Source organism: Macrobrachium rosenbergii, chromosome 25 (genome assembly GCF_040412425.1).
Source record: "Macrobrachium rosenbergii isolate ZJJX-2024 chromosome 25, ASM4041242v1, whole genome shotgun sequence".
Classification (NCBI taxonomy): domain Eukaryota; kingdom Metazoa; phylum Arthropoda; class Malacostraca; order Decapoda; family Palaemonidae; genus Macrobrachium; species Macrobrachium rosenbergii.
The window spans coordinates 12,454,772-12,481,033 of NC_089765.1; the positions used below are offsets into that span (position 1 = coordinate 12,454,772).

Genomic DNA, 26,262 nt, shown 5'->3' on the forward strand with positions numbered 1-26,262 from the left:
TTTGATAACAGCAAATAAATATACATAGCTTCTAAAATAATCACTGTAACGAGAAGTGCTTCTAAAATAATCACTGTAACGAGAAGTGTACACTACAATACGAACATTGCTCCCCTTATAATTTCAAAATGTGACACCTTTTTCAACATTCTACAGTCAAGAATGGCTTGTTGTCAATATTTTACATTCAAAAAAGGTTTTATCTCAACATTTAACATTCAAGAATGCAGAAAAAGTTAAATATACCTTAGTTTAACCAGACCAAAAAACATTCAAGGTAGGTGGTAGGCTTGTTTTCAATATTATACATTCTGGGAAGGTTTTCTCAATACATTACATTCAAGAAAGGGTAGTTTTCAATATTGTACAATCAAGAATGGTTTACCATCAATATTTTACACTCTAGAAAGACATTTTCAATACTCAACAATCTATCAAATATTTTCAATGATACAAAGTAATCAACTAATTGAAATACCTGATCTAGTACGTTATAAAAAAAACAAAACTAATATTCAGCTCACCATTGCACTTCTTGACCATTTGGTTTGAATAGTGAAGCATTAATGAGACTGATCACAGTCTAATTATTACGATTTCATAATTATACAATGGCTATATGGTGAACAGGCTGATATTAATTTAGCACAAGTACCTTGATAAAACTGTAGTAGTTCCTGTAACCTAACAACTCAATTTAAAAACCTAACGAACTCGCATTAAAAGCTGGCTATGATTTTTGGTGAAAAAAAGTCACAGCCTGAATCACCAAGTCTGTGAACATGCTAAAAACAAACATTTTATAATAAAAGCAAGAAGTTTTTCATACAATCCCATCTTTAATATACATACTTGCCTTTATTCATGTTTTAGATACTCCAAGCTTAACCAGTCTTACATGTCAGAGAGAAAAGGTGGCTAGGAGGCGTGCAATCTTTATATGACTGGGGAGTTTGTATTAAAAAGTTTTAGTTTTCTAAAAACATATTTTATGACAACTCACTGAATGGCTATTCTGGCAGTAATTCAAGATTCTCAATATGCAGTGTTTGCATATGCCAATATGATACAAGAAAATGCCTTAGTCACATGAATACTTCTTCCTTAGCCCTGTGGAGAGGAAGAGTTTGGACTTGTCACCCCTGCAATCTCTAGCTTTCTGTAGGCGAAGCAAAAAAGCCCTCACCAGATTGAGAAAGAGATTCCTTACATTGATCACAAACAACAAGGAAGGAATGACAAGGAGTGCCGCGTACTGGTCTTTGCTACGAAGTCAGACATTTAAGCAACAGCCCTAATTGATGACAAATTGCTAGCACGAATGACCTTTCCTGACAGTACATGAATCTCACTGACCTGTCTCAAAAGATTCACAGAAAATCCCATTTTCAATGCGAGTTCACAAACTCTTCCTAAAGGGGTTTGTAAAGAGCCTTCACTCAGAGTCTCAAAGGCCAACAAGCTCCCTAATTAAAAGGTATGTCTATGTAAAGTGTCCAAAGCAGTGGAACAGAATACTCCCACCATCTTCGGGGGCTGTCTACAAACTCATCATCACTTCTCTCATCGATGCACCGTCTTGAAACAGAAGTACAGATGATTTAAATGTGCCTAATAACTTTATTCAAATCATGAGGAGGGTTGTAAATTACACAAATTAACCTGCTTTGCATCCATATACTGAACTGTATTTATAATACTGTATACCCTATGTACTGTACAACATACTGTACTGTATTTTAAAAATAGAAAGAAAGGGCTACAATATCTTCCCTTACGTATAAATTTTAAAAGCATAAATAACGTTTTATATACAATCATTTGTTTTACATTACTGTATACAAAAATATACTCATACGATTAAAATAACACCCACTGAAAACATCAGTCAATTACGTTAATTTGAGTTGAAGTTTCCTTCAAGAGTTTGTGAAATATAAGCTGTTCATGGCATAACAGCTATGAAAAATATGTACAAATTGTGATTCAAGTCACAGCCTACACAATTATTAAAAGTGATATATTGCTTCACAACTGTGACCTGACAATGATATAAGAACTTTTTTAGGAATGTGGTACAGTATATACAGTTCGTTTACACATTCTTAACCACACTCTTCCTGTATTGTGGATACTCTTCATTTTAGGCTCACTGTATCTGCTTTAGTTTTTCTCATGAGCAACTGTTTTTAATGCAATCCAGCTTTCTACTAATATACACTGTACTTTATACTTACAACTCCTTTGCCTTCTTTTACAAGTACTTAGTGTTAAGTTTATTAGACTGAGCATAGATGACTGTAAGGTTGTAGTTTCGCGCCCTGGATGTGCTACGTAATTCTGATACCTGAAAAGAACGTGATTTTTAGAAAATCAAATTCATCTGTTCAAATAAACAATTGCTTTAACACTCTATGTATCCAAGCAGCATCAATTTACATCTAGTCATTTCCCCTGCAAAGTTACTTACTTGTTTACAGACCCTTCTTCAGGGCTGTGCTTTGATGTAGGCTATACCAGCATTTTAAAACAGTTATCTCACATTCTTCTGCTACACCTCCTGACTCTGGACCTCATTTTACAGTGCAATAACAATGTATACCCTAGATGAAATCCAAGATTACCACTTTATATCAGTTCCTAAAATCCACAAATTTTGTACCTGAATCATGATTAGCAATCACAAGTTATATTACCAAAAATATTACTATGAATACCCATTTCTTAAACCACAAAATTTGGTAACGAATCACGAACAGCAATCATACGAGTTACATTACCTGTTCCGGCGTGACGTCCCAACATATCAAATTGCCGAGGATCTTCAGTTTATCACATGTGTCCATCAAGAGGCAAGCTGTCTCTTCACTCAGCTCCAGCATCGGAGCAGCTAAGGTACGTCTGGGAACGTCTATGATCAAGTTCTGTAAGAGGAAAAGGTTGGGAGTTAAAATAACAACTGTAGATGCAGTAATTTATACGTGTAAGTCATCTATGTCACCTGAAAATAAGAAAAGGTCAGGTGGCATAAAACAAAAGATGCATCATGAATGAGGATATTGTTTACCTCATGAAAATGACAACGGACTCTGTACTCTGGTATTAAAATATTATCACAACGGAAAATAACAAATAATGACTTGATCACGTTGAAATCCCCTAGGTAACTGTTAGCAATTACCTAGCCAACTGAACCAGCATGACTGAATTAGTTAATTCTGATTGGATGGAATCAAAGGATTTTGCGATACAAAGCTCATAATTGTACTTTCATATGTGTTCAGTATCTTAACTACCTTAAAATAGGTTCGTCCTTAACTATAAGTGACCAAGCAAGATAGAGAAAGATAGAAAGAGAGAAAAAGAAAGGCAAAGAAAATGAGTGACAGAGAGATATATAGAGGAAATAACTTACCTTCAGATGAGAGAGGGGATTCATTTGTACTAGAGAGCTGATAAAGCTGTGGTGGAACTCTGGAGAACGAACCATCAAATAGAGTTCTTGAAGCTTCCACGACTTCCTGACTAAGAACTCGACAAAAGCGCAGGCTGCCGGGTTCATGACCAGTTCATCATCTCCAAGTCTCAAATTCAACATCTGTAAGAAACTTTTGAGTTAAAAGACAAGTTTTTAAATGAGCCATTCGTCATATATAAACACCTTGTTCATGTCCTGAATGTTTCCAAGCTCACCGATCTCTGTCCCTGCTAGAGAGTACAGCACTTCATTTAAATGATGGAATTTGTTGATTGTGAGTACTCAGTTGGATTCAATTCACCTAGATCCTTATGCCACATCACTGCCTGAGCAACTTGAACTTCTAAAAGATCCTTCCTTATTAGCAGAATGACAAAAAGATATTTTCCATCACATACATAACAAAATAAGACCAACGCTCAATCATACAGTTCTGTCTTCCCTAGACCTAATTCACCTATTATTTATTTTTCAAAACTTGTAAGAAAGTTGTTTCTGGGTACACTACTTTCAACTTTTTGTCAAGTTCATGCTTACAGTACTAGATTTTCAAATGAAATCATTTCATCAGAAAAAAAGGCTGTATTTCTCGTAAGTGGGACTTTCAATATCTGTCATATGTAGATTAATTTAAATATCTGTTATCTGTAAGACAAAAATACAGCAAATTTGATCACAAACTCCTAAACTCCAAACATGATCAATGCTGTGAAACAAAAACTTGATCTTGACCTGCGTTTAAAATAAGGTTCTCCAAGAACTGAACCCTATTCATTCAACAATGGCATACTATTATCTGCCTGATGCATATTTGTTATCAAACAATCTAGGGTACGGTATGACACTCGTTATATCTAACAAGTGTAAGACACCCGAAAAGGGATGGTTTTTACCAAACCCATGGGAATTGGTTTAGCAGCATGCAAGAGCGAAGGAAATAAGAGGTAGCACTGCTGCCCATGAAAGCTGCCGAATGTAATTACGTTGAAGAATAAGGTTCTTGTCCATATACAGTCAACAGTAATTTACACTGTTATTCTCAAAGATTGAAAACTAGTACCTAAAGACATTGTATAAGTGAAGCTGGGGAAATCAAATGCCTACCCTAAGAAAGACATGAAAACTTTCTCTGTTAACATGCATTAATGGATACCTCAAATTGCCTAGGGGTCTTTTTTTATGATATTTTACTACATAGAGATGAAACTTACGAGTCCAACACAGCACAAGGTTTGAACAACAAACATTGCTTCCTTCAACCCGACTTACAGAACAAGGTGACTTCTGCCATTCCTTTGATGCTTGAGAGCATTAACAGTTATCTGTTTGCAGCTGGACCAACAAAAGGGACCCTTGTCTCATCTCAGACTTGGATTAACACAGTGGTATCACAATCATGAGACACTTCTAGCCTAATAAAACTCACATATGATTACTGTACCGTGCTTCAAGTCTTCAAAGTATTATTAATTTTTCTTAATAATAAGTCAATATGCAAGTGATCTATCAAAACACACAGAATCCAAAAGAAACCACTGTCACACTGCTTACTTCTAGCAACTCCAGCTTATTCATATCAATGTCTAATGGCTCATCTATTTCTGCCATGTTTGCATGGACGAAAAGTTTCTTCAAGTTAACGCAACTTTCCGCTATCACCAGAATATGACGCGAGAGCAACGTGCTGCAGTAAATGGTAAATGAAGTTAACTGACTCCCACAAGTTCTTAGATACAGTTCTGAACACCTACCCACAGGATGGTGCACTCCCGTGTAATACCGAACTTCGAGGTGCTTCAGATTTTTTAATTTATGTATTTCGTTCAGGTTGTCATCACACACTCGCACCTTAAGATTCTCCATGAGAGGACACAAGTCCACCAACAACCTGACTATGTCACCATCGTCCCTCTGGACTCCGGACAACGTATTGTCGAGATGCGTCAATTTCAAACACCCAGTTCGTTTCCGGAAGAGAGACCGAGATTTCAACATCCGAATTGAAGTCCCCAACTCCTTATACCCAACCAGTTCTAAATCGCTGAAAGAGCACAGAACCATTGCCACATCCTCCGGCTGAATGCTGCAGTCTTGCACAAACAATCGTTCTAATTTCTCACAGCCGGGATGATCCTTGGACGGATATAAATAGTTCAGGCCACTGCCCGTCACTCGATTATTGAAATTAAGATTTAGGACTCTGAGACTTGGGCAATGTAATCCCAAAACCTGAAGTATTTCATCAGAGCAGGAGGGAAAAGTAGTTTTGTAACGATGAGTTGAGAGATCTAGGTGTGTGAGCTGGGACATATTAGGCAGCTGTTTTATAAGCGCTGCTTCGAATAAGTCCAAGGAATCATGTTCCACATTCCCAATGTATGTGAGTTCTGACAGCTGAACTTCAGTCAACCTGAAATGGAAATGTTTTTGAAGAATCAGTTAAATAATTCAAATCCTGAAGTTAGGATTTTTTCTCTACAAATTTAATGCTGTGCACACGTAAGGTTAATTCAAAACAGATGACAACAGAAATATTTAGCTCTTTACACTGTTATTAAGTATAGCTTCAAAATGAGCCTCTCCAATTAGCACTGAGGCTGCAGTATACCTGAGTGTGTCTCATAACAGCTAGGTCATCTTGTGACACTTCAACTACAAAGAACAATCCTTTAACTAAGTTAAGATTAATCTACATTCAAGTGACTTACATATTTCCCTTGAGGTTAATAAAAGGTGCAATCATTAATTCATTTTTGAAGATTATCTTGTTCAAAGAGGACTGACACTTTGCTTTTGCAAAGGCAGGCAATACAATCAATCCTAAAGTTGGACCAGACAGGTCAGTAAATTACAAGACCTCAATACTACTGATAAGCACTTCTTGCAACTTAGATCTTTTCATTACTATTCATTACAATGAAGTGCAGGTTTCAGAGTCAAACATTTACTTAAATGGTCTCTTCAGTACTACAGTACTTAGTTCTCATGATAGTTACTGGTCTCTGTAATACTGTACTTATTCCTGAATTATATATTGTTTGTAGTTGACAGTATCTGAAATGACAGTTGTAGAAACAAAAGTTCAAACTTCAAAGGGTCATGTAAACCACAGAATATATGAAAAATCCTATACTGTATCTTTTCTGTTAAGTGAACTTTCAATTACTACATCACTCACTCTTTCTACCACAAAATTAAACATCTAGGAACACCAGTTCCAAAAAAGAAACTGTCACAAAGTTGTTTACCTGGGGTGTAATAAAATACGCAAGAGACTCGATATGATTTCAGGCGACGCACACGGCGAATACAACGTGCCAAGAAGCTGCATGACGCACGGGAGCACGTCCTGTATCACCACTGGCGGTGCATATCTGTAGAGCAATTTCTGGATACTTTTCTCCTGAAAGCACAAAAATCTATAGCATCTACCAAGGAAATCTATGAATTAAAACAAATAGAAGAAAACTGCAGTGTACATTTTACAAAATACTGTACAAAAAAAAAAGTCATAATAAAGAAGACTAAGTACAAATACAAACCATTGCTTTACTTAAGAATCTAATAATGGTACCATACTCCCAAGGGGTTGAAAGACAGAGTACAGTTGACCCCAAGTATCTGCAGGGGATGTGTACCAAAACCCCCAATAAATAGCTAAAATCTGCAGATACTTAAAACCCTCTAAAAATGCTTAGAACTGCCTATTTTGATAGTTCAAACCCCCCAAAAAAACTCTAAAAATGCTTATACCTGAGTATTTTAATAGTTTTATCACAAAAAAAGCATTTCGTCACAAAAATTATATGAAATTACAGTAATTAGTGAATATTTCTCGGTGAAAAATGCGGTGAACAGGCGAATTTTCCACGAACAATGTGTGTACATATTCCATAGAGAAATCCGCAAATCACTGAGTCCACGAACTGCGAGACCGCGAATAGCGGGGGTTGACTGTATAACCCACTCTTTCCCTAATCTTTCTCTGGAGGCTCTACATGGCTACTGCCATTTTGCATTAATTCTGGGGCTCTCAATGTAGTTCTTCTTCTTAGTTTTAACGTGCTTTTGCTTGGACTTAATTATTAAAACCAACCTGCCAGCAGCTTCAGTGTAGTAAAAGCACACTGTATCTCATAGACACAAAGATCATTTGTGATTTCCTGAGTTCACAAGCAATCTTTGGGGATATTTTATAACTAAATGTTTACTTACCAAAATTTCAGAATAAGTAATTCTCTGGACCGTCATGGCATATAAATAAACATGTTACGCACTAGATATGCAATGAAAGGAAAGACATCTTGGCAGTAAGTATGACACATAACATCCCTTCAGGACAGACAGGTTAAGGTTCAGATAACAAAAAATCTTTAAATACTTTCTCAGTACGCCAATTTTTTGTGCATCCAGAGAAGAGATTTCATTAAAATCTCTTTATTCTGAAATTCATTCCTTTCGCCTATACCGATGAAGTTTTTTGCCCACATTAGCAGATACGTCACCACAACTTAAAATCATGTATGATGGTTTCTCCTATTTTCTAGAATTCACAGAATTGAAACAAAACATTAAAGAATATTTACCATAACCACAGATAACACATCAAATGCTTATCTTTACAAGGACAGTATATATGCATACTCACTCTATCTAATTCTGGGCACAACAGTAACTGATTTATTATCATATCACTTGTAGCATTCACACAAGACATTCGAAGCTGCTTTGGTTGGCGCTGAGAAGGCATGGTTTGAACTTGCGATCGCTACATGAGTAATCAAACCTGGGAAAAAAAATTCATGTGATTAGTTAGTATTAGACAGTTATGGACATTTTGTAGTTTTCCATAAGCATAAGCTGTACTGGAAAATATACAAAGGCAAATCAGTAAGTTGTTCTTAATTAAACAGTTCCTTATGCATAAGCTGTACTGGAAAATATACAAAGGCAAATCAGTAGGTTGTTCTTAATTAAACAGTTTAAAACATATCAAAATATACCACTGTATAAAACACAACTGAATGTTAACAATGTGAAGGCCACTGGCACTAAATGGGTGCCACATGAATAATTTAAAAGGCAAGACCCTCTAAGATAGGCCATAATTACTGAGGGTTCCCTTTGACATACCAAAGCAGGAGACTAAGATTGTTTTAAATGACACTTCAATCAAGTATAGTAGCTGTTAAATGCACTAACATTGTACAAAGTAGCTTTTTGCTATTTAGAAATGATTAACTATGCTTCTGCTAAGGAAAATCTCTGACTACCAAACCATGACAAAGACAATGTAGCCTAAAGTCTGGCAGTGGTGAAACTATTTTCTCTCAGCGGTCAGATGAATTACCATCAAGACTGGTGCTGTTAACTGCTTCACAGTTAGACTATGGAAGAGATAAGTTCGGACGCATCCATGTATTTTACCCATAACTTATGATACTCTAGGTCAGGTTATTTGAGGGAGGGGGCCCGGCCCATTATAGGACCCAGGAGCACTCTAGGTTAGGATGGAGTAGATCTGGAAATGTAATGACAGGATGCATCTTTGTATAAGTTAGGTGAGGTTAGGGAAGGTAAGCTTAGGGCGTATCCTTACATTCTACTCCTATGACTATGAACTCATGATCTGGTTAGGTGCAGGAGCCAACCCAACCAGGTAAGGACCGAGTACCTTGAGTTAGGTAAGGGAAGGTTAGGATAAATCCCTATACTTAGCTAATCTTCCTATTCCCCCACCTAACAGCCCTTGTTTCGTTATTTTTCAGTTTTTGAGCTAGTCAAAAAACAGAAATATAGCAAAAGAGGCTAGCTGGATGATGGAGACTACCTTCATTGTCCCACAGGAATGGATGCTTTCTGTGACTGTAATTTCTAAATAATCATTATGAATGAAATCCTACGATATATGATGATTTATGCTCTGTTTCTCCTCAAGAGACACTTGGTCCACTGATCTACAAGCAAGAGCACATTCTGACCGTCACTTGGCTATGGTAACTTACTCTGGACCATTCAAACATATGCATTGGCTGTGGTTTCCATCTTGGTAAACTAATATCATCAAAGACATACTTCAACAGGGATACACCCTAACCCAAATTTAGCATAGGGTACCATGCCCTGACCTGGCCAGATCTTCTACTCCCAAAATGTGATAGGGGAGTCACTCAGATTCCTTTGATTCTAATACCTCCTTCTTTTCTAGATCGTTCGAAGAATGAGCCCTTCATCAACAATATTTTTTTTCTCTCATTATGAACTGAAGCATCGCCAAAAATAAGGTGGCTTACCATTGTGCGCCAAACACCATCATACAAATAACGCATGAACTGCACATGCCACTGTAATCACCTAAAAAGCTGTTTTGGTACATATGCTTGCCCAATACTTGAACAACTTTGGATTGCAGATGTTGCTAAATAGTTCAGAAAAAATAAACAAGCAGTTCATCATGCTGCTGTACATCACAGCACCACTCACTGAAGATGCTAAATTCAAAACAGACTAGTATAGAGCTAGATTTTGGAGGTATTAGAAAGGCCAATGACATATATTTGATAACTGATACCAGAGAGCTGTCTGTGACTATTTTTCACATCAATGGCAAACTTAGAAAAATTAGCCTATGGATCACACTAAAAATAAAAAAATTTTACCATTTTGAATAATTGACCATGTAAGCCTATTCTTATTCTTTAATTCTACACCCTATCATTTTTCAGTTCGATGTTTCCTACATATTTAGTTTTTGCACATGTAGCCTACATGACCAAGGCCTATTAGTCAAACATGAAAACCAAGAAAATATTTGAAGAAAAACTGTTGTGTCTTTTATGGATATTATTAAAACTAAAGGCTAATACCATGGCCTGGTTCTCCACCAGTTGCTTTTACGTTCATCCCCAAGGGGCTAGTGAAAATAAACACGGTACATATCGCACATAAACTGGTAGTTACCAAAAGGGAGGGGCACGGCAGTAGTCTTCAGTTTTACCAGAAAAACAAACAATAAGTTATTTTGCCCGTTCAAGATAGCCTATGCATCTAGGACTACAGGTGTCAGTAAAACTTGAAACTCCTACCTGTTGTATAATATCCTTACTTTGTAGCTAAGTTGGTGTAATCAAACTGCTAATCTTTCTGCCATCTATTAACTATTATTCATCTCAATCATACCAGTTTCTGGTAATGCTGTAATAAAGGATCTGAGCGGTAACAGTGTTTCCATAACCACACCTCCTTACACTACTGTGTCCTACACACCTTTCTAGGTTCAGCAACTTCCAGTTTATGTGGAAAATGGGTGCCAGCCATGTTTGGTACCAGCCCCTTGGGGATGAACGTAAAGCATGAAACAACGACGGTACATACCATAAACACAAACAAAATAAAAAACATGGACAAAAGATGGTAAATAATACCATAAACACAAACAAAATAAAAAACATGGACAAAAGATGGTAAATATTCAAGTTTTACACCCAGGTGTCACTGCCCAGCCTGGTGGCCTAGGTCTATAACCTAGGCTAGGCCTATAACCTAGGCTAGGCCTATATCTACAAATTTTCACTTAGGCTAGACCTACTTCCGGTAGATCTAAGCAGTAGCTCCGCAGCTGCAATTTCCTTCTAACTTGACTTTTTCTACAGTTTTTTGGTTGCTAATTATGGATTTACCTTCAATTTTTGTCGCACAAATGTAATTAACCTGTAATTAACCCCTGAAGTCCATCCAACAAGGGGTTTCCATAAGCAATCTTCACAAGACAGAGCACGGGTACGTCTGTTTGGAACGGTTCATATCCCACCCGGGCCAGTACTAAACATGGCAAAGGGACATTCCATTTGTCCAACAACAAACAAGTGCACCGCCAGTATCGGAAGCCCTAAAAGTGTAGAAAAAACCAGGGTATTTCTAAGTAATAGATACACGACAGGTATTTAGCGAGAAATGGCAGTTTCTTATAGTATTTTGGTTGTTTATTTACAATTTAACGTTATTTTTTGGCGGTCGGCTGTAATTAACCTGTGATTAACCCCTGAAGTCCATCCAACAAGGGGTTTCCATACGCGATCTTTGCAAGACAGGGCACGGCTACGTCTGTTTCGAACGGTTCATATCCCGTCCTGCCAAGTGCAATACCTTGGAAACTGGTTTTTACTACACTTTTAGGGCTTCTGACACTGGCGGTGCATTTGTTTGTTGTCGGCCAAATGGAATGTCCCTTCGCCGTGTTTAGTACTGGCCCGGGGGGGGTACGGTACCCATACATTAACAAGTTATTGCACTTGCCGGACGGGATATGAACCGTTCGAAACAGATGTAGCCGTGCTCTATCTTGTGAAGATCGCGTATGGAAACCCCTTGTTGGATGGACTTCTGGTGTTAATTACAGGTTAATTATAGCCGACCACCAAAAAATAACGTTAAATTGTAAATAAGCAACCAAAATACTATAAGAAACTGCCATTTCTCGCTAAATACCCGCCGTGTATATATTACTTAGATCTACCAAAACCAGTTTCCAAGGTAAAAACAGGCGCGGAGCTAATTCTTAGAATTACCCTACTTCCATTAACTTTCACGTGAGTTTCAGTAAATAAAAAGGTAAAATTTTACAAGTTGCCAATAAGACTCCAGCCAGCCATTTTTGCACGAAAAACCATTTTGAGTTTTTCATGCAAAAATGACTATGAAATAATAGGGCACTAAAAGAACCTTAAAATACCAATATAACTTCACCAACGGGTGTTGACTGGTTACAATTTTGCCGTATAAGCTATGGAGGGGAGGGGTATTCTTACCTTATAAGTCGTAAATTTTCTAATTTTTTTATTTGTCATTTGCGTATAGTGTTTATGGGGTTCAAATTAATGAGAATGAAGAGCTCTTTTCAAAAATGTAAGTTACAATTTCATAGTGTGTATTGGCAACTTATAAAATAATACCAATAAAAATACACTGGCCATCACGATAATATATGTAAATCGACAGACCTACAGGTGCCATAGCATACTGGTTTAGGGTTAGGCCTATTTCCCATAACTTGTCAAGCGTAAATGGAGAAAAAGACCCGAACCATCATCATAATATATATAAAATAAAATAGATGTATCGAGGAGGAGGCCCATGGCCACGTTTGGATCTACGATATTCCTATGGAGCTTCGCCTAAACATAGCCGACACTTCTCCGTCTATTCTGACCTGTCAAGCAAGTTATAACCACTTCTAATATAATACAAAAGCCCAGGAAGTCGATCATTAAAATTACATTACACTTTAAAAGCAAAATACTTACATTATAGAGAGATAATCGAGATAATAAGGTCGGGTCCTTAAATGCCACTTACTTGGAAACGCATGTAAACAAACTGACATTTGACGGTGGCACAGTTCAGAAAGTTAATTCTATAATTAATTGCTAATATTTGAGTTTATATTTGACATTAAGAGCCATATTTAACATTTAAAATAGTTTATAATAATATATTTTACATAAATCGTAAGTTAAAGTATGATATAATCGTTATTTGTTCGATTTCAAACATTCCAATCTTCTGATAAAAAGTTTTAAATACAAAGAACAATGCCATAGAGTTACAACACTTTATAGAGTGGAAAAAATAACAGCTTTCTTCTTCAAGTAATGTGAAGGGCGTTTGAAAGTTTCAATAAATTAAAAAGTAATTGATTTAAGAAAGTTTCACTACAAAATTTACTAGAGTTTAAATATGACAATTAGCCCAAAATAAGCATTATAAACACATATAAGTGTAATAAATTACTAATTTATTCGGAAGATAAGCGACAGCGAATAGGTTAGATTAGATAAACCAAGAAATAATATATCTTTGTAAGAATACAATTAATCACCAAACAAGATGAAATAAAAATAAATTTGCCTTATTAATTCATAAAAAACAGAGCCAGTGTCTCATTTTAGTATAATAACTTATTGATTTATTCGTAAGATAAACAGCAGGGAATACGCTAGATCAGATAAATTTATTAACAATATATCTCTGTAAGAATACAGTTAACGAACTAACCTAACAAGATGGAATAAAACGAAATTTGCCCTATGGCTACATAGAATACAGAACCAATGTCTCATTTTAAGGCCAGTCAGCTGTGCTGTGCTGTGCTTACAGACGTAACAGCGGCAACAGTAGGTTTGAATTCGAACAATAACATCTACGCGAGGTTGTGTAGTTTAAGTGATACAGAGCGTTTATAAAGTGAAGTCAATTGTTTAGTTACTCTTATGGAAAGTTGAACATTGCTGGATTACTCTCACCAACTCATTTCTTCGTTAATAACGAGGCCAAAAGTGTTAAATGCTCTCAAAGTGTTTAGCCTTCAGTTAAATTTGAGGATCACGATGGTCGGCGGGAAGGAGGTAAGAGTTGCCATTATATATTTTTTCGTTCCAATATGTTCCTTGTTTCATTTACAATGTTTGATCAGACCAGCCTGTGCAATAACCTGATTTATGTAGAAAACGTTATATATAATGAGATAGATGAAATGACAGCGTGATCATATAATCATGGTGTGGGAGAAATGATTATCGTCTGTATGCGAATACCAAAGGCCAGACATTGCCTAAGTTGCATAAGTTTTCGTTCATAAATACCATCATACTGCGAGTTAAAACACGGTACATAAAATAGCCATTTTGTAGAAAATTTATACATTGTGATTGCCATTTTGCTGTAGATTTGGCTGGGAAGACTGTGGTCTACTTGCTGTGGCGTAGTCTATGCAAAAATTGAAAAATGTTTCGAGAAAACTGTCATTATCAGTTGGATTCTTAACGAATGAATTGGCGTGTATCATGGTAGCATTAGTAGGAGTAGCAGGAGAAAGGAATTAGCTATGGAACGGCTCTCTACACTTTTGCTGTTACTGCTGGCCACATTAGGTAAATCTGTTATCAAGATGCATAAAAAAATAGTAATTCTACCTATATGATATCGCACATAGAGTTAATTTGTACATATTTTTCTATAAAAACTAGCGAATCTATCACGTTGTTTTAAAATAATACTTAAAGTTTAAGCAAAAGCTAGGCTTACCATACGCCTCAGTCATTGGCTGACTGGTGCCATCATTGGAAATGGACACTTTCTGTATGTAACACTTTTGGTTTTGCTTTTCCATAAATGCTATTTAGCGTGTAAGATAATTATATAATTATAATTTCACACCAGTAACAGCATGTTGACTCATCTCTTACATGTTTTTGTGTATTTAATTCTGGCATTGATCATGACAGACTCAGGATAACTACCAGTTGAAATATATTCCGATTCTTTATAGAAAACCTCTTTTTTTTCAGGAAATGGCGAACGAGAGGGTTGACGATTGTCAGCTGTGCTGTGAAATTTACATGAAAACGAGGAGACCTCGCATTTTGCCGTGCGGCCACAGTTACTGCACAGAATGCCTGGAAAAACTCTTGCAAAACGAAGGCTGCTCGTGTCCGGTTTGCAACTCAAGCATCAAGGCATCAAGCGCATCGGACTTCTCGATCAATTATGCCTTGGAAAGTGCTATCTCAGACCTGTCTGATTTAGAACGCTTAGAAATATTTCAGTCACTGCCCAAGGACAGATATCGCAGATTCGTAGAGTTGATTGGTCACCACAAAACGTGCTCTCGAAAACTGCTGGATTATGCTAGAGAACTGAGCGATGATCTACTATTCTTTTTTGATTTTTTGTCCGTGAACATCGAAAAACACGACGAAATGGCTGAAAAGCTAGAAAAAAGGTGCGAGTTGCACAACGAGATTATAAAGGACATAAAGAAGGAGAGAACTAAAGTGGCGGAAGCGAATGAGAAAGTTACAGACAGTATTGAGAAACTGGAGGCCACTTTGCCTCAACTGGACAAAGTTGTTGACAGCACCGAGTCCGCCGATGCCGTGTCCAAAGCTATCATCATTTTTGGGGAACTCACCGACCTTGTAGACAAGTGCAAAGGCGACTATCCTGATCCCACGATTGCTAATGCGCAAATGGTGAGCTTCCCACTAAATTTTCCTGTTTCCTCTTGTAAAACTTTAGTCTCTTTGCCTTAACGCTTGCAGTAAATTTGTAATGCATGGTTTAATAAATTTAACCTTTTCTCCCGCAGCTGTTGGACGCCTCTGGACATCTGCAGGCAGAGGAGGAAGGCTACGACGAAGACCTGTACTCGACTACACTTTTCCCAAGCTGCTGCACAGTTTCAGAGAAGATCTGTATAAGCAAATCTGAGGGATATTTCAAGGTGAGTACCTGAATGATTCCTCACGTAGGCCTAGTAAAGTTATATTTTTGGCATTCACACAATGATCTCTCTGGATAAGAGCAAAAATAATACACTGACAAAACTAGGGTTTGGATAAGCACACATAGGCCTACTGTAGTTACATTTTTTTTGCATTCACCTGTCGTTTTCTTGGATAAAAGCAAAAATAGCAAATGACTAAGCTAGGTCTGGGATAAGGGTCTGAGGTTACCACCATATTTCAGTCATTAGCCAGTTACACTTGTTATACACTTTTAATATGTAGCAAAAGGAATAACCTACCTACCATGTTTTCTTGTTCTGTGGTTTTTAGGTAATGCTGATTTAGCTTGACATTACCATATTCTGTAATACTGTTTCCTACTGTTTTATCAGGAAACAAGTAAAATGCAGTTTTTGTTCTGCGTCGTTGCGAATCATTTTACCCAATTAGCCTGCTCAAGTCAGTGACAGACACAGAGTTTTAAAGTAATGCTTCTTAAAGCTAAATCATCTTGATGAGAAGCACAGCAAGAGTTTTGAGTCGATTCATTGTAAGTGTCACAACACAACTAGTCCTTCATATTTTGGGTTTTCCATCTCTGAAACTGTCACATCTACAGTGGGATGTAATGTAGCAATGACTCAGACTTTCTGACCTCAAATTGGATATTTCAGACCATTTTCCTTCTGTGAAAAAAGACAAGCACGAAAATATTATGTGAGAATTAAAAGCTGAATTACACCAACAGGCAGGAGATCTGAGAATGGAGCCAGAGGAGTGGAGGAAGAAGATGAAGACAGGGAAAGTTGTCGCAGAAATCTGGAGCATGGAAACAGTGATACACGCTAATATTTCGGTGGCAAATGACCAAGTGTACCTGCATTGCTTGCGAGACGGGAAACCCCCACAGCTAAGCTTTTTGATAGAGGTCAGTTGGGTTATTTAGGATGTATTTGTATAAAATTTTTCTTTGCCTCTCCTAATCAGGCCGAGTTTGCCTTTAACTTTAGCACCTTTCGTTATTTCTTGTAGAGCCTCTGCGTTCATATATTCACCCTTGAAGATTTAAGACTATTATGTTTTTTAAAAGGATATACCCTTATTTCATGTTTTTTTTATATTGTACAGTCTCATTTCTTCTATTTTTTCGTACATTCCTACCAAGGTATTTCAAAATCAGAAGGAGCGACTAACTAATGATAAACGATACTGTTTTCGACTAGAACTCAATCAATCTTTTAACTATACTGGTTTTTGTTCTATCTTTTGAGAAAAAACCGTTTGACCTCAGAATAGCATAGCATTGTGTTCACTTACTTGAAGAACAAAAGAAAGTTGCCTGAAGGTAGGTTACAGTTCAGGCTGACAGGCGCAAACACTGATTCTGGTAATTCTGAACAATTATTTACTTCTGAATGTTAAAGGATGATATGAACAATTCCCTTACTATTATTTATTAGTCTTATGACATAATTACCTCACTTTGCAGCACAGTCAAATCATGTCCTGCCTGAAGACCCCTAAAGTTGTCTTCTTGGACATCGCCTGGAACGGCATCCCAAAGGGGCGTGTTCACATCAAGTTAACTGAAGGAAGTGCCCTTGCAGAACACTTCTTGTCCCTGTGTGTTGGGAATCTGGGACCGACCTACTTGAACAAGAACTTCGATAATGTCGTTTACGCCTCTACGCAGACGGAAAGGATAGGCAGCCAGCCCTACGGAGGCAGTTTCCTCGACAAGAAGGTCACCCTCGAGGATGCGGAGTTCTACGGCGACATAAACAGCCACAACGCCTGTGAGGGAATCGTATGGATGGAGCGCGACTACTCCTTCTACGTGTTGACCGGCTCAGGAAGGGACTGCATTTACAACAGAGTCTTCGGTCAGGTGACTCAAGGTCTCGAGGTCCTGGCTGAGTCTGTTAAAAGACTTGTTTTTGGCGAAGGCACGGTGACGATTGCTGACACTGGAGTGGTCCTCGACCTCTGAGGCCCCTGGTTCCTGGGTCCTTCCGAGGCTTCTGGTTCCAGGTTCCCTCTGAGGTTTTAGGTTCTTGGTTCCTTCTGAGGCTCCTGGTTCTTGGTTCCTTCTGAGGCTCCTGGTTCTTGGTTCCTCTGAGGCTCCTGGTTCTTGGTTCCTCTGAGGCTCCTGGTTCCTGGTTCCTTCTGAGGTTTCTGGTTCCTGGTTCCTTCTGAGGCTCCTAGTTCTTGGTTCCTTTTGAGGCTCCTGGTTCTTGGTTCCTTCTGAGGCTCCTGATTCCTGGTTCCTTCTGAGGCTCCTGGTTCTTGGTTCCTTCTGAGGACCCTGATTCCTGGTTCCTTCTGAAGCTTCTTGTATGAAAGGAGTTAGGATATCTTCTTCTTTTATATTCAGTAGAGAGAAAACAAGAGGTGGAAACTTTAATGATGAATGTATAGAAAATAAAAGAACAATATTCGAGAATCTTCTAATTGGGTTAGACCAACCTCACTCACATCAGTGGATGAAGTGTTCAGTAGGCCTAGGCTATAATAGGACTACGCTATGTGTGTCTAGCATTGTAAGAGTACAAATGACTTTATAACCATTTTTAGTTTAATAAAATCACTTTTAAAACAAACGTTTTCGTCGTTTTCTTTCTAAAAGCACTGTTAATTTCTTAAACCTCCAGTGTCTATTTAATGCTTAAACATCCCAGATTTTGTAACAAATTTGTTAAAAGTTTATGTACATCTAAGGTTGTTTGACTTATATGGATTAAGCCAGAACAGGCCTATGGACAATGTCAGCCCATAAGTGTTATGGTAAGCTGCTGAGGAGAATACAAAGCCTGTTGTGGACCTCTGGACGCGATTCAGTCAACAGAGACGACCGTGCGAGGACATCAACTTGAAAAGCAAGCTTCTAAAGATTATATTTTCATTAGTGAAAGGAAGATGAAAACTGGGAAATAACAAAGTTTTGTTGTCTACTTTACATTAACAAACTCGGTATGATTCAATCGGATTACATTTCAATAATGTTTATCTCCACTGTGAGGTGTTCATAAAACAAAAAAACCCACGGAAACTTAGCGGACGACACGAGACCCCCAGCTGCGTCCATACAGAATTTGTTTCCTGACAAGCATAAAAATACGTACAATAAAATGTAATTAATCATCAGAAAACACCAACACTTTATAAACAAATTCTTACACGACCGGGGCGAGTCTGTAACGTCACGCATTAAGGCCGTACAATGATGCATAAGATAGGTACATAAAGAATCTGAAACAAAGACTGGTAATATACATGTGATTAATGTACATCTGAAGGGAGAGGCGCGATTTGTCGCCCTCACACCACATTTTTTGTCCAATCATTGTTAATTCCGCTGCTTGACAACGCAACAGTTGTATGATAAAGATGTTAGCTGGCAATGCAAAGAATTCAAGAACATTAATATGACTGAAAACTGATGTTCATCAGTGCGACTATTGGAAATAGAACAAATGGCAACTCTTCCTTTTATCTGGCTGACTCGCCCTAGAGATAAGGGTCTCTTTATATAGACTGTGACTGCACAGGATGACTGTAGTCAGTACCGGAAGTGTGCACACTAACGATGAGTGAGTCTTTGCTGTGTTAAGTTTATAAAGTGATCTCGACCGTTACTGCGTTAAAGTAGACCTACAAAAGTGGACGTGCGATTTTGAAATCTGATTCAAAGAGGTCCAGTATTCACCAGCTTTGGAGTGGAATATTGGGACCTGTGAGGTCATTCAGCGCTGGAAAGGAATCTGAGAGTAGGTAGGTTTGAAAGATGTAAAAGGAGGTAAACCTCAAAGCAGTTGCACTAGGAAATAATTGTTGGGCAAAGGGTCGATAACAAGATGAAAGACAGATAAGACGAATGGAGGTACAGTAAAAGGAATGAAAGGGGTTGCTGCAGCAGCTAGGGGCCTGAAGAAGGAACGCTGCAAGGAACCTTTCTCTGGATCCTGGTGATGCCTACAGTGCACTACCCCAGTGTTGCCAGATGGGTTAGTCTAAAAATCCCCAAAAGTCCCCATTTCCACAGATGTGTTTTCTTTTGAATCTGTAGGCCTTACTGATATGGAAATCACTTCACTGTGCTTCATATAAGTGCATGCAAGCTGATTGCAACAATGTGAAGGTTTACTCACTTTTGTTTCTTCTTCATAGATGGAATTTATTTCTCTTTTCAATGATGGAATTTATTTTCCTTCTTCATAGATGGAATTTATTTTTGCAGGAATTCAAAGGACATCCAGAAAGGCTTTTATTTAAATTCTATATCATTATTGATGGTTTTAATTTACTTTTCATACCACTATATACCGGGGTATATTATAAAATAATGATCAAAATGGCAACAGTATTGTTCATAGTGAAAAATTACAGAATAACTCACAATATGGAAATGTTTTCATTAATCCTGTAGTAAATCAAGGGCTAATTGTTCTTTATAAAAATGAAAATGGTTCATTCACTGATCATATGAGAGATATACTTTTCTAGCCGAAAATCCCCAAATTTGTACAGAATATCCCCATCGGACACCCAACATCCCCAAATCTAGGGATAAATCCTTGTATCTGGCAACGCTGCCGGCTACCCTCCTGCGGGGATATTACCAACTTTGGGAATCACGCCTCGTACGAAAAAAGTCTGGAAAGATCTTGATGTTTTTCATCAAAAAAAGGTAAGGTGTTCCCCTTTCCTTTCAATGTCGGAGATGTATGCTTATCCAAAGCGTCAATGGAAAGAAATTGCTATAAACATCCGGTTTTGTCATTTTCATTGATGCGTGACGTTACAGACTCATTCAGGTCGTATAGGAGTTTGTTTGTAAAGTGCTGGTGTTTTCTGATGATTAATTACATTTTATTGGGCTCTTTTCTTACACTGAGTACAATCTACTGTGCGTACACACACACACACACATATAATAAAATTCAAAATAATACAGCAAAATTACTATAAAAATGATAAGAATACGTTTAAAAGATGGCTAATCAAAATAGATAAATGAATAAAATAAAGCTCAATACAAAAATTTAAGTCACGAAAACGTTAGGTACAAAGGCACAACAAACACACTAATGAATATAATTATATATATATATATATATATATATATATATATATATATATATATATATATATATATATATATATATATATATATATATATCTTTATAGTCCCTTTGTCCTTATCCTATAAGTTAAGGGGTCGGCTGCCTTGATATGTTTTCTCTAACCGCTTGTTGCCAGAAGCTTCTTCATATTCCCGAGACGCGCAGCTCGCTGAAATAAACGAATGCGTGTCATTATGAATAAGTGCGCTGGGGAGAATTATAAACCTTTGGACAGATCTACAATCTTTAAACAGTCCAGCCATTAGCTAACTGTACATTTACATCTTGTGCTCCCCGCTGTTTAATAGATTTCATTCTCTCCTTAGGCTGGACTCCTCCCAGTGACGATGGATCATTCAAAGTCATCATCGTCGCCAGCGTTTACAAAAGAAAATATCAACTGCTTCAGACTCCTGCTGATCATTGATACGGTATATCGCCCCTTCATGAAGTGGGTGTTTTTCACCGATGCCACAGACAGAGAAAAAGACCAGACTCTGAAAGACTACTTGGAAAAGAAATGCAACATGGCGCCCAAAGAGTACGTGAAGAAATTCAACAGGACGATGAGAGCCATAATTGAAAGTGATAATTCCTGCCAAACCTTCGACATCTCTCTCTGGTTCCACGCCATCAAGTTTGGGTGCAAGAAGGTGGCTAGTCCTGACAGCAATGAATGGGAACAGAGTGGAACGTTTGAACACAACCTTTTACAGATGAAGAAGGACAGAAATGCCTTGGAACACTGCAAGTACAGCGTGAGCAAAGATAATTTCAGCGTCAAAGTAGCTGAGATTAAAGATCGGTTCACGAAGACAACGAAACTTGCCGAAGTCAAGTATAAGAAGTGCGAACTAAAGGAAAAGGAACTGGAATATCTGGAAAAAATCGATTTAATTGCTCAGTACCCACTGACATCAGAGGAATTTGAATCCTACAAGCAAAATATGCTGTTACAAAGAAACCAGGAGGACATCATGAAAGATGGAAGGGCTGAATTAATAGATCTCCATAAAGGCCTGTCTGCAGTAGGAGCACTGACTAGCCTTCTGAAGCCAAAGGAGCAGATGGGCGTGGCCACTCTGTTCATCGAACCTGATATAGTAGCTGTAGAATGTGAAGACTTTAAACCCGTTGTGTTTTCACAGATGCTGGAATACGCCAAAAGTCAGAAAGGTGATGCTCACAACATACCTCAAATTCTACTCATTACAGGTTCCGCTGGTTGTGGGAAATCAACTCTCATGAAAATGTTCCTGTCAGAATGGGATTCAACCGGTAATTCAGTCAAAGGGCTTGATCACTACAAGGTTCTTTTATTTGTTGACTGTAGAAATGTAGGGGTTACTCAACTTTGTAAGCTCGCTTGCTCGCAGATGCCCAAAACATCGATGAAAATGAGTGAGAAAGAGATGCTTTACTGCATTCTTAACCTTCCAGTGCTCATCATATTTGACGGACTGGATGAAATGAACAATAACGCAGATAATCTCTTCCAGGAAGTGCTTAATATTCAGACTAACGATAACGTCACAATAATCGCCACAATAAGAACAGAAAGGTATGAAGAATTTTCATGCAGGATACCTGACGACTTACAGAGAATCATCTTCCGGCTGAAAGGAGTTGCGGCAGGTTCAAGAGAATCTCTCGTGACGAAACTCCACAAAAAGCTGGAAGATCAAGGGATGGATGGAGGAGACACAGAAGGTTTGCTCCTCTACTTGAGGACAAGAAAATCCAGTCTTAAGGCGCTCTGGAACCTTCCTTTTAACCTAGTGTTAGTGACGTATTTATGGGCTGAAAACAGCGAATTTGTACGAACCATCACTACACCCGTTGAGCTCTACAGCAAAATCAATGAGCAGATTAAGAATAGAATTTGTGAACGCTTAGCCCATAGCGATGGATCTAGCCTTACGGTGGATGAACGCATCAATGCTTTCTTCAGTGGGTTGTGCTGGGAAGCACTGAAAGGAATTAGAAAAAATTCTACGACTCTGAGTAAACGGGCACTTGAACGCCTAAACAACCTCTCCAAATCTACGTCTCTGCATTTAGACGAAATGCTTGGATCATTCCTTCAATTAGATCCTCTGGGGGAATTCAGCTTCTTCCACAAAGCACAACAGGAATTCTTTGCAAGCTGGTACATCTTTGCAACAGTGTCTAACAAAGTTGTCTCAAGTAAAGTTGAAAATGTAAAGATGATGGTTATGGACAGCCTCGCAGATAAAGGAATCTTAACCAGTGTGCGTAAGGCTGTTGAGGACAACATTTCTAAGGACCTCAAAGACTATCACAAAGCTGGCGTTGCAGATATCCTGGAGCACGTCAGTAAGGATAACATGGTGCGGCACTTAACCAAGTATCAAAACACACTAGTTAATGTAATGGCACTTTTCAACTTACACAAGAGCTCAGTCAGTAAATCCTTGTATGAGGAAGTTTTAGATCTTCTAGAGAGATCTGGAGTGAAGGACAAGGAATCGTGGGTCACGGTCCTTAATAACGTCAAGTGTGAAGAGGAAGTCCTCAGACTGATTTGCACTAGACCAGAAATGCAAGATGGCATAGCTAACATAACCATAGCCAATCTTGTAGGTTATAATTCCTTAATAAGATATATCTCAGTTAACCAAATAAACATAAACATTTCAGTTAACCCAACAGAAATTGTGCCACCATTTGATCAACTGATTGACAGACTTGTGGAAAGTGAGGCACCAGTTCGCGCTCTGGTTCTGAAAACCCTTTTTCACCATCCTAGAACCCAGTTGGTGAATGCTTCCCTAGAGGCTAAGATCACTCAGCTTGTAAATAAGTAAGTAATGTGCTTTGCTTTTGTTACCAAATAAGAATTTGAGATGGTGGGTTGTAACACTCCACAATGAAAGTAATCTAAGAAAAATCTTCAGGAGTTCAGAACATTTTTAAGAGCTATAGGCATGACAGAACTGAATGTTTTATGTGTAATTTTAAACGTGCCTGCTTGACAAGTAACGTGCCATTATCCAAACATTTAATGAACATTCCTTTTCATTACTGATTTGATTTGTGAATGATTTGTTTTAAGATAAACCATTTCATGCTAGGTTAGCATTAACAGATACTGACGCAGTTCCCATCTTCATTGAAACTGTAAATAATTCTCCCACACCTAAGAGCAACGTTACATTTTTATAACAAACTTCATAATCAGTTATCAGGATTGTGATCCTCTTTAGAAATCACAAGTCACAGTCATTTTGTTTTGCCTTTCCTGCACACAGGAGTCCTCTGACTAAGTACATCGGACCTATATATCGTGATATGACTCTTCCCAAGACAGTGGTGAATATTCAGGCTAGTGTCTCACAGTCGGGGTCATTTTCACGACTCAAGAAATTTGCCGAGGCGAATCGACCTCTGGAAACCTTACGTAAGTTTCACGTGCACTCTTACACAGTCTGTGCCTAGCACATTCATGCGCCTAACACCTCCCATATGTTATTGTCTTAGAAAATATGATGTGTTTTTTAAATGTTATTAACATCCTCTCACTTCAGATGTATGCGTTGACCTTGACATAAATCCTGAGGAGCTGAGCAGCCTCCCTAGAGTCAAAAGTTGGTTACGACTGTACCTCCCAGATGTGACAGAATCTTCGACTAAAATGGCTTTCTGTGTCATCAAGGCATTGGCTCCCCAGAAAGATGGGTCAGATGCAAGGCACTTATTCCATATTGTAGTTTGGCATTCAGATTTTTGTCTAATAAACTTCACCAGACAGAGTTTCACTTCGTTTTCTTCATGAAAGTAATCTTTAGGTGATTTCATTTCACTGTCATGCAGTAAGAGTCACTTTCCAGGGGACTAACTCAACCGTACAATAGCGGTGGGAGTAATTTATGCAAATGGCCCTATAAGCACATGCATGTGTATATACATACATTCAATCAATACGTACTTAACAACACCATGTTTCTCTACAAATAATCACCTCAATATTTCCCTTCAGGGTGAAGGAAGTGTTCTTTCCAAGGTGCTCCAGAGACCCCATAGTTCTGAAAGAACTGATGCAGGAAGCCAGGAAGAGAGCCCATGACAACTTCGAATACTACTTCCCCAAAGAGTGCGAACATTTCTTCATGGAGTTCGATTGGCCTGATGCTTTCTGGTAAGCCCCTGGAATGACGGCAGTGATCATTGTTCAGTGGGATGTAAAGGTTCATCCACACTGTGAAACATGTCATGAACATGTCGGTTACTTGTCGAACACACATCACAAACAGTTTGATTACAAGACAACAACTCATTGGTAGTTTGCAACCCATTGCGTACATATCAAAAACAGTTTGGACACAAGTCAACAACTCATTGGTAGTTGGCAACTCATTGCATACATATCAAAAACAGTTTAGATACAAGTCAACAACTCATTGGTAGTTGGCAACTCATTGCATACATATCAAAAACAGTTTGGATACAAGTCAACAACTCATTGGTAGTTGGCAACTCATTGCATACATATCAAAAACAGTTTGGATACAAGTCAACAACTTACTGGTAGTTGGCAACTTGTTGCAAACACATCACAAACAGTTTGGATACAAGTCACCTACTTATTGGTCCGTGCCATTATCGCATATTTGCCAAAGGTTCTTTCTTCGCTTATAGTTTTTGACTTGTTTTCAACTTCCTGGTGATATGTATGCAATAAGTTGTCAACATATTACACAAGCATATTAGTTTTCCTTCCATCGTTTTCATGTTGTTTCAGCTCATTTGAACGTATTTTTTGTGATTTGCCCTCTTAAATGTGATGTTGTTTCAACTTTTCTTGTCAATATTTTTTCTACTCTTGGAAAACAATGTCTTTGATCTATGTTTATTTATTTTCTTTTTTTTTTTCTTTTTAGAAAAAGCACCTTCCATTTAAGCATTTCTCAGCTTGTTGCATAAGAATCGTGGAATGATCTCTGCATTAAATTGCAATGTACTTTGACATCATTATAATTTGGCCTTTAAACTGTCATAGTATTGTCAATAAGGAGTTAATATAGTCGTTCTTTTTTTATTTTCATTCCAGTGGGGACAAAGGCATCGGCGAATGGAAGTAGACCATCCTCACATCAAACTTTAGGAATCACTTGACAATGTCTAGTCACTACGACTAAGTATTCATGTCAGTGGAATATGTTTACACAATCTACTCATTCATGACTGCAGTAAAGTTTGTGGAATTCTTTCTTCGCGTGAGGACTTCAGAGGAGCTTCTTTGACAAGTGTGACTTATTTTTTTTTGAAGAAACGAGGCTGTGATAGGCATTTTTCCAACCATTTTTCGTATTCATAACTGTAATTCTTCTTCATGAATGTGAAATATAGGTTTTGG

At 37.9% G+C, this 26,262-nt stretch overlaps 3 protein-coding genes across 8 annotated transcripts in view; 2 read left to right on the top strand and 1 right to left on the bottom strand.

Annotated features, from left to right (window-relative positions):
• The window catches only part of LOC136852335 (uncharacterized), a 62,466-nt gene that overhangs the window by 12,034 nt on the left and 24,170 nt on the right, over positions 1-26,262 (bottom strand). The window contains exons 1-7 of one of the 3 annotated variants that reach the window (XM_067126897.1): positions 12,781-12,901; positions 8,127-8,264; positions 6,727-6,881; positions 5,030-5,888; positions 3,416-3,598; positions 2,781-2,924; positions 2,238-2,347 (exon numbers count right to left, since the gene is read on the bottom strand). In XM_067126897.1, coding sequence (XP_066982998.1) covers positions 2,255-2,347; positions 2,781-2,924; positions 3,416-3,598; positions 5,030-5,888; positions 6,727-6,881; positions 8,127-8,228 — 1,536 coding nt within the window. In that variant the 5' untranslated portion in view covers positions 8,229-8,264; positions 12,781-12,901 and the 3' untranslated portion in view covers positions 2,238-2,254. Of the gene's footprint in view, positions 1-1,661; positions 2,348-2,780; positions 2,925-3,415; positions 3,599-5,029; positions 5,889-6,726; positions 6,882-8,126; positions 8,265-12,780; positions 12,902-26,262 lie in introns of those variants that run through there. The other 2 variants (XM_067126895.1, XM_067126896.1) reach the window with 2 other exon arrangements.
• On the top strand, positions 13,610-18,362 carry LOC136852332 (uncharacterized). Of its 3 annotated transcripts, none has more exons than XR_010857113.1 (6): positions 13,623-13,881; positions 14,824-15,507; positions 15,624-15,758; positions 16,511-16,690; positions 17,252-17,882; positions 17,986-18,362. XR_010857113.1 is itself a non-coding variant. In XM_067126889.1 (5 exons), exons 1-5 carry the CDS (start codon positions 13,864-13,866, stop codon positions 17,750-17,752), a joined length of 1,518 nt encoding a protein of 505 aa, XP_066982990.1. In that variant the 5' UTR covers positions 13,610-13,863; the 3' UTR covers positions 17,753-18,362. The 3 variants fall into 3 exon arrangements, 1 of the variants encoding a protein (XP_066982990.1); XR_010857112.1 differs by having other exon boundaries at positions 17,252-17,831; positions 17,883-18,362; XM_067126889.1 differs by having other exon boundaries at positions 13,610-13,881; positions 17,252-18,362.
• Positions 19,190-26,262, top strand: part of LOC136852333 (uncharacterized) — a 7,888-nt gene continuing 815 nt past the window's right edge. Inside the window, exons 1-7 of one of the 2 annotated variants that reach the window (XM_067126892.1) lie at positions 19,290-19,533; positions 20,290-20,449; positions 21,212-23,709; positions 24,158-24,306; positions 24,434-24,584; positions 24,886-25,044; positions 25,957-26,262. The exon at positions 25,957-26,262 is cut by the window's right edge and continues 815 nt beyond it. In XM_067126892.1, coding sequence (XP_066982993.1) covers positions 21,233-23,709; positions 24,158-24,306; positions 24,434-24,584; positions 24,886-25,044; positions 25,957-25,987 — 2,967 coding nt within the window. In that variant the 5' untranslated portion in view covers positions 19,290-19,533; positions 20,290-20,449; positions 21,212-21,232 and the 3' untranslated portion in view covers positions 25,988-26,262. Of the gene's footprint in view, positions 19,534-20,289; positions 20,450-21,211; positions 23,710-24,157; positions 24,307-24,433; positions 24,585-24,885; positions 25,045-25,956 lie in introns of both variants that reach the window. The other variant, XM_067126891.1, reaches the window with a different exon arrangement.

What these genes read in the sequence shown, in the direction of transcription:
- LOC136852332 (XM_067126889.1), top strand. An exon ending in AATCTGAGGGATATTTCAAG is followed by an intron (nt 15,759 to 16,510) that starts GTGAGTACCTGA and finishes TTACACCAACAG; the next exon opens with GCAGGAGATCTGAGAATGGA. An exon ending in AGCTAAGCTTTTTGATAGAG is followed by an intron (nt 16,691 to 17,251) that starts GTCAGTTGGGTT and finishes CTCACTTTGCAG; the next exon opens with CACAGTCAAATCATGTCCTG.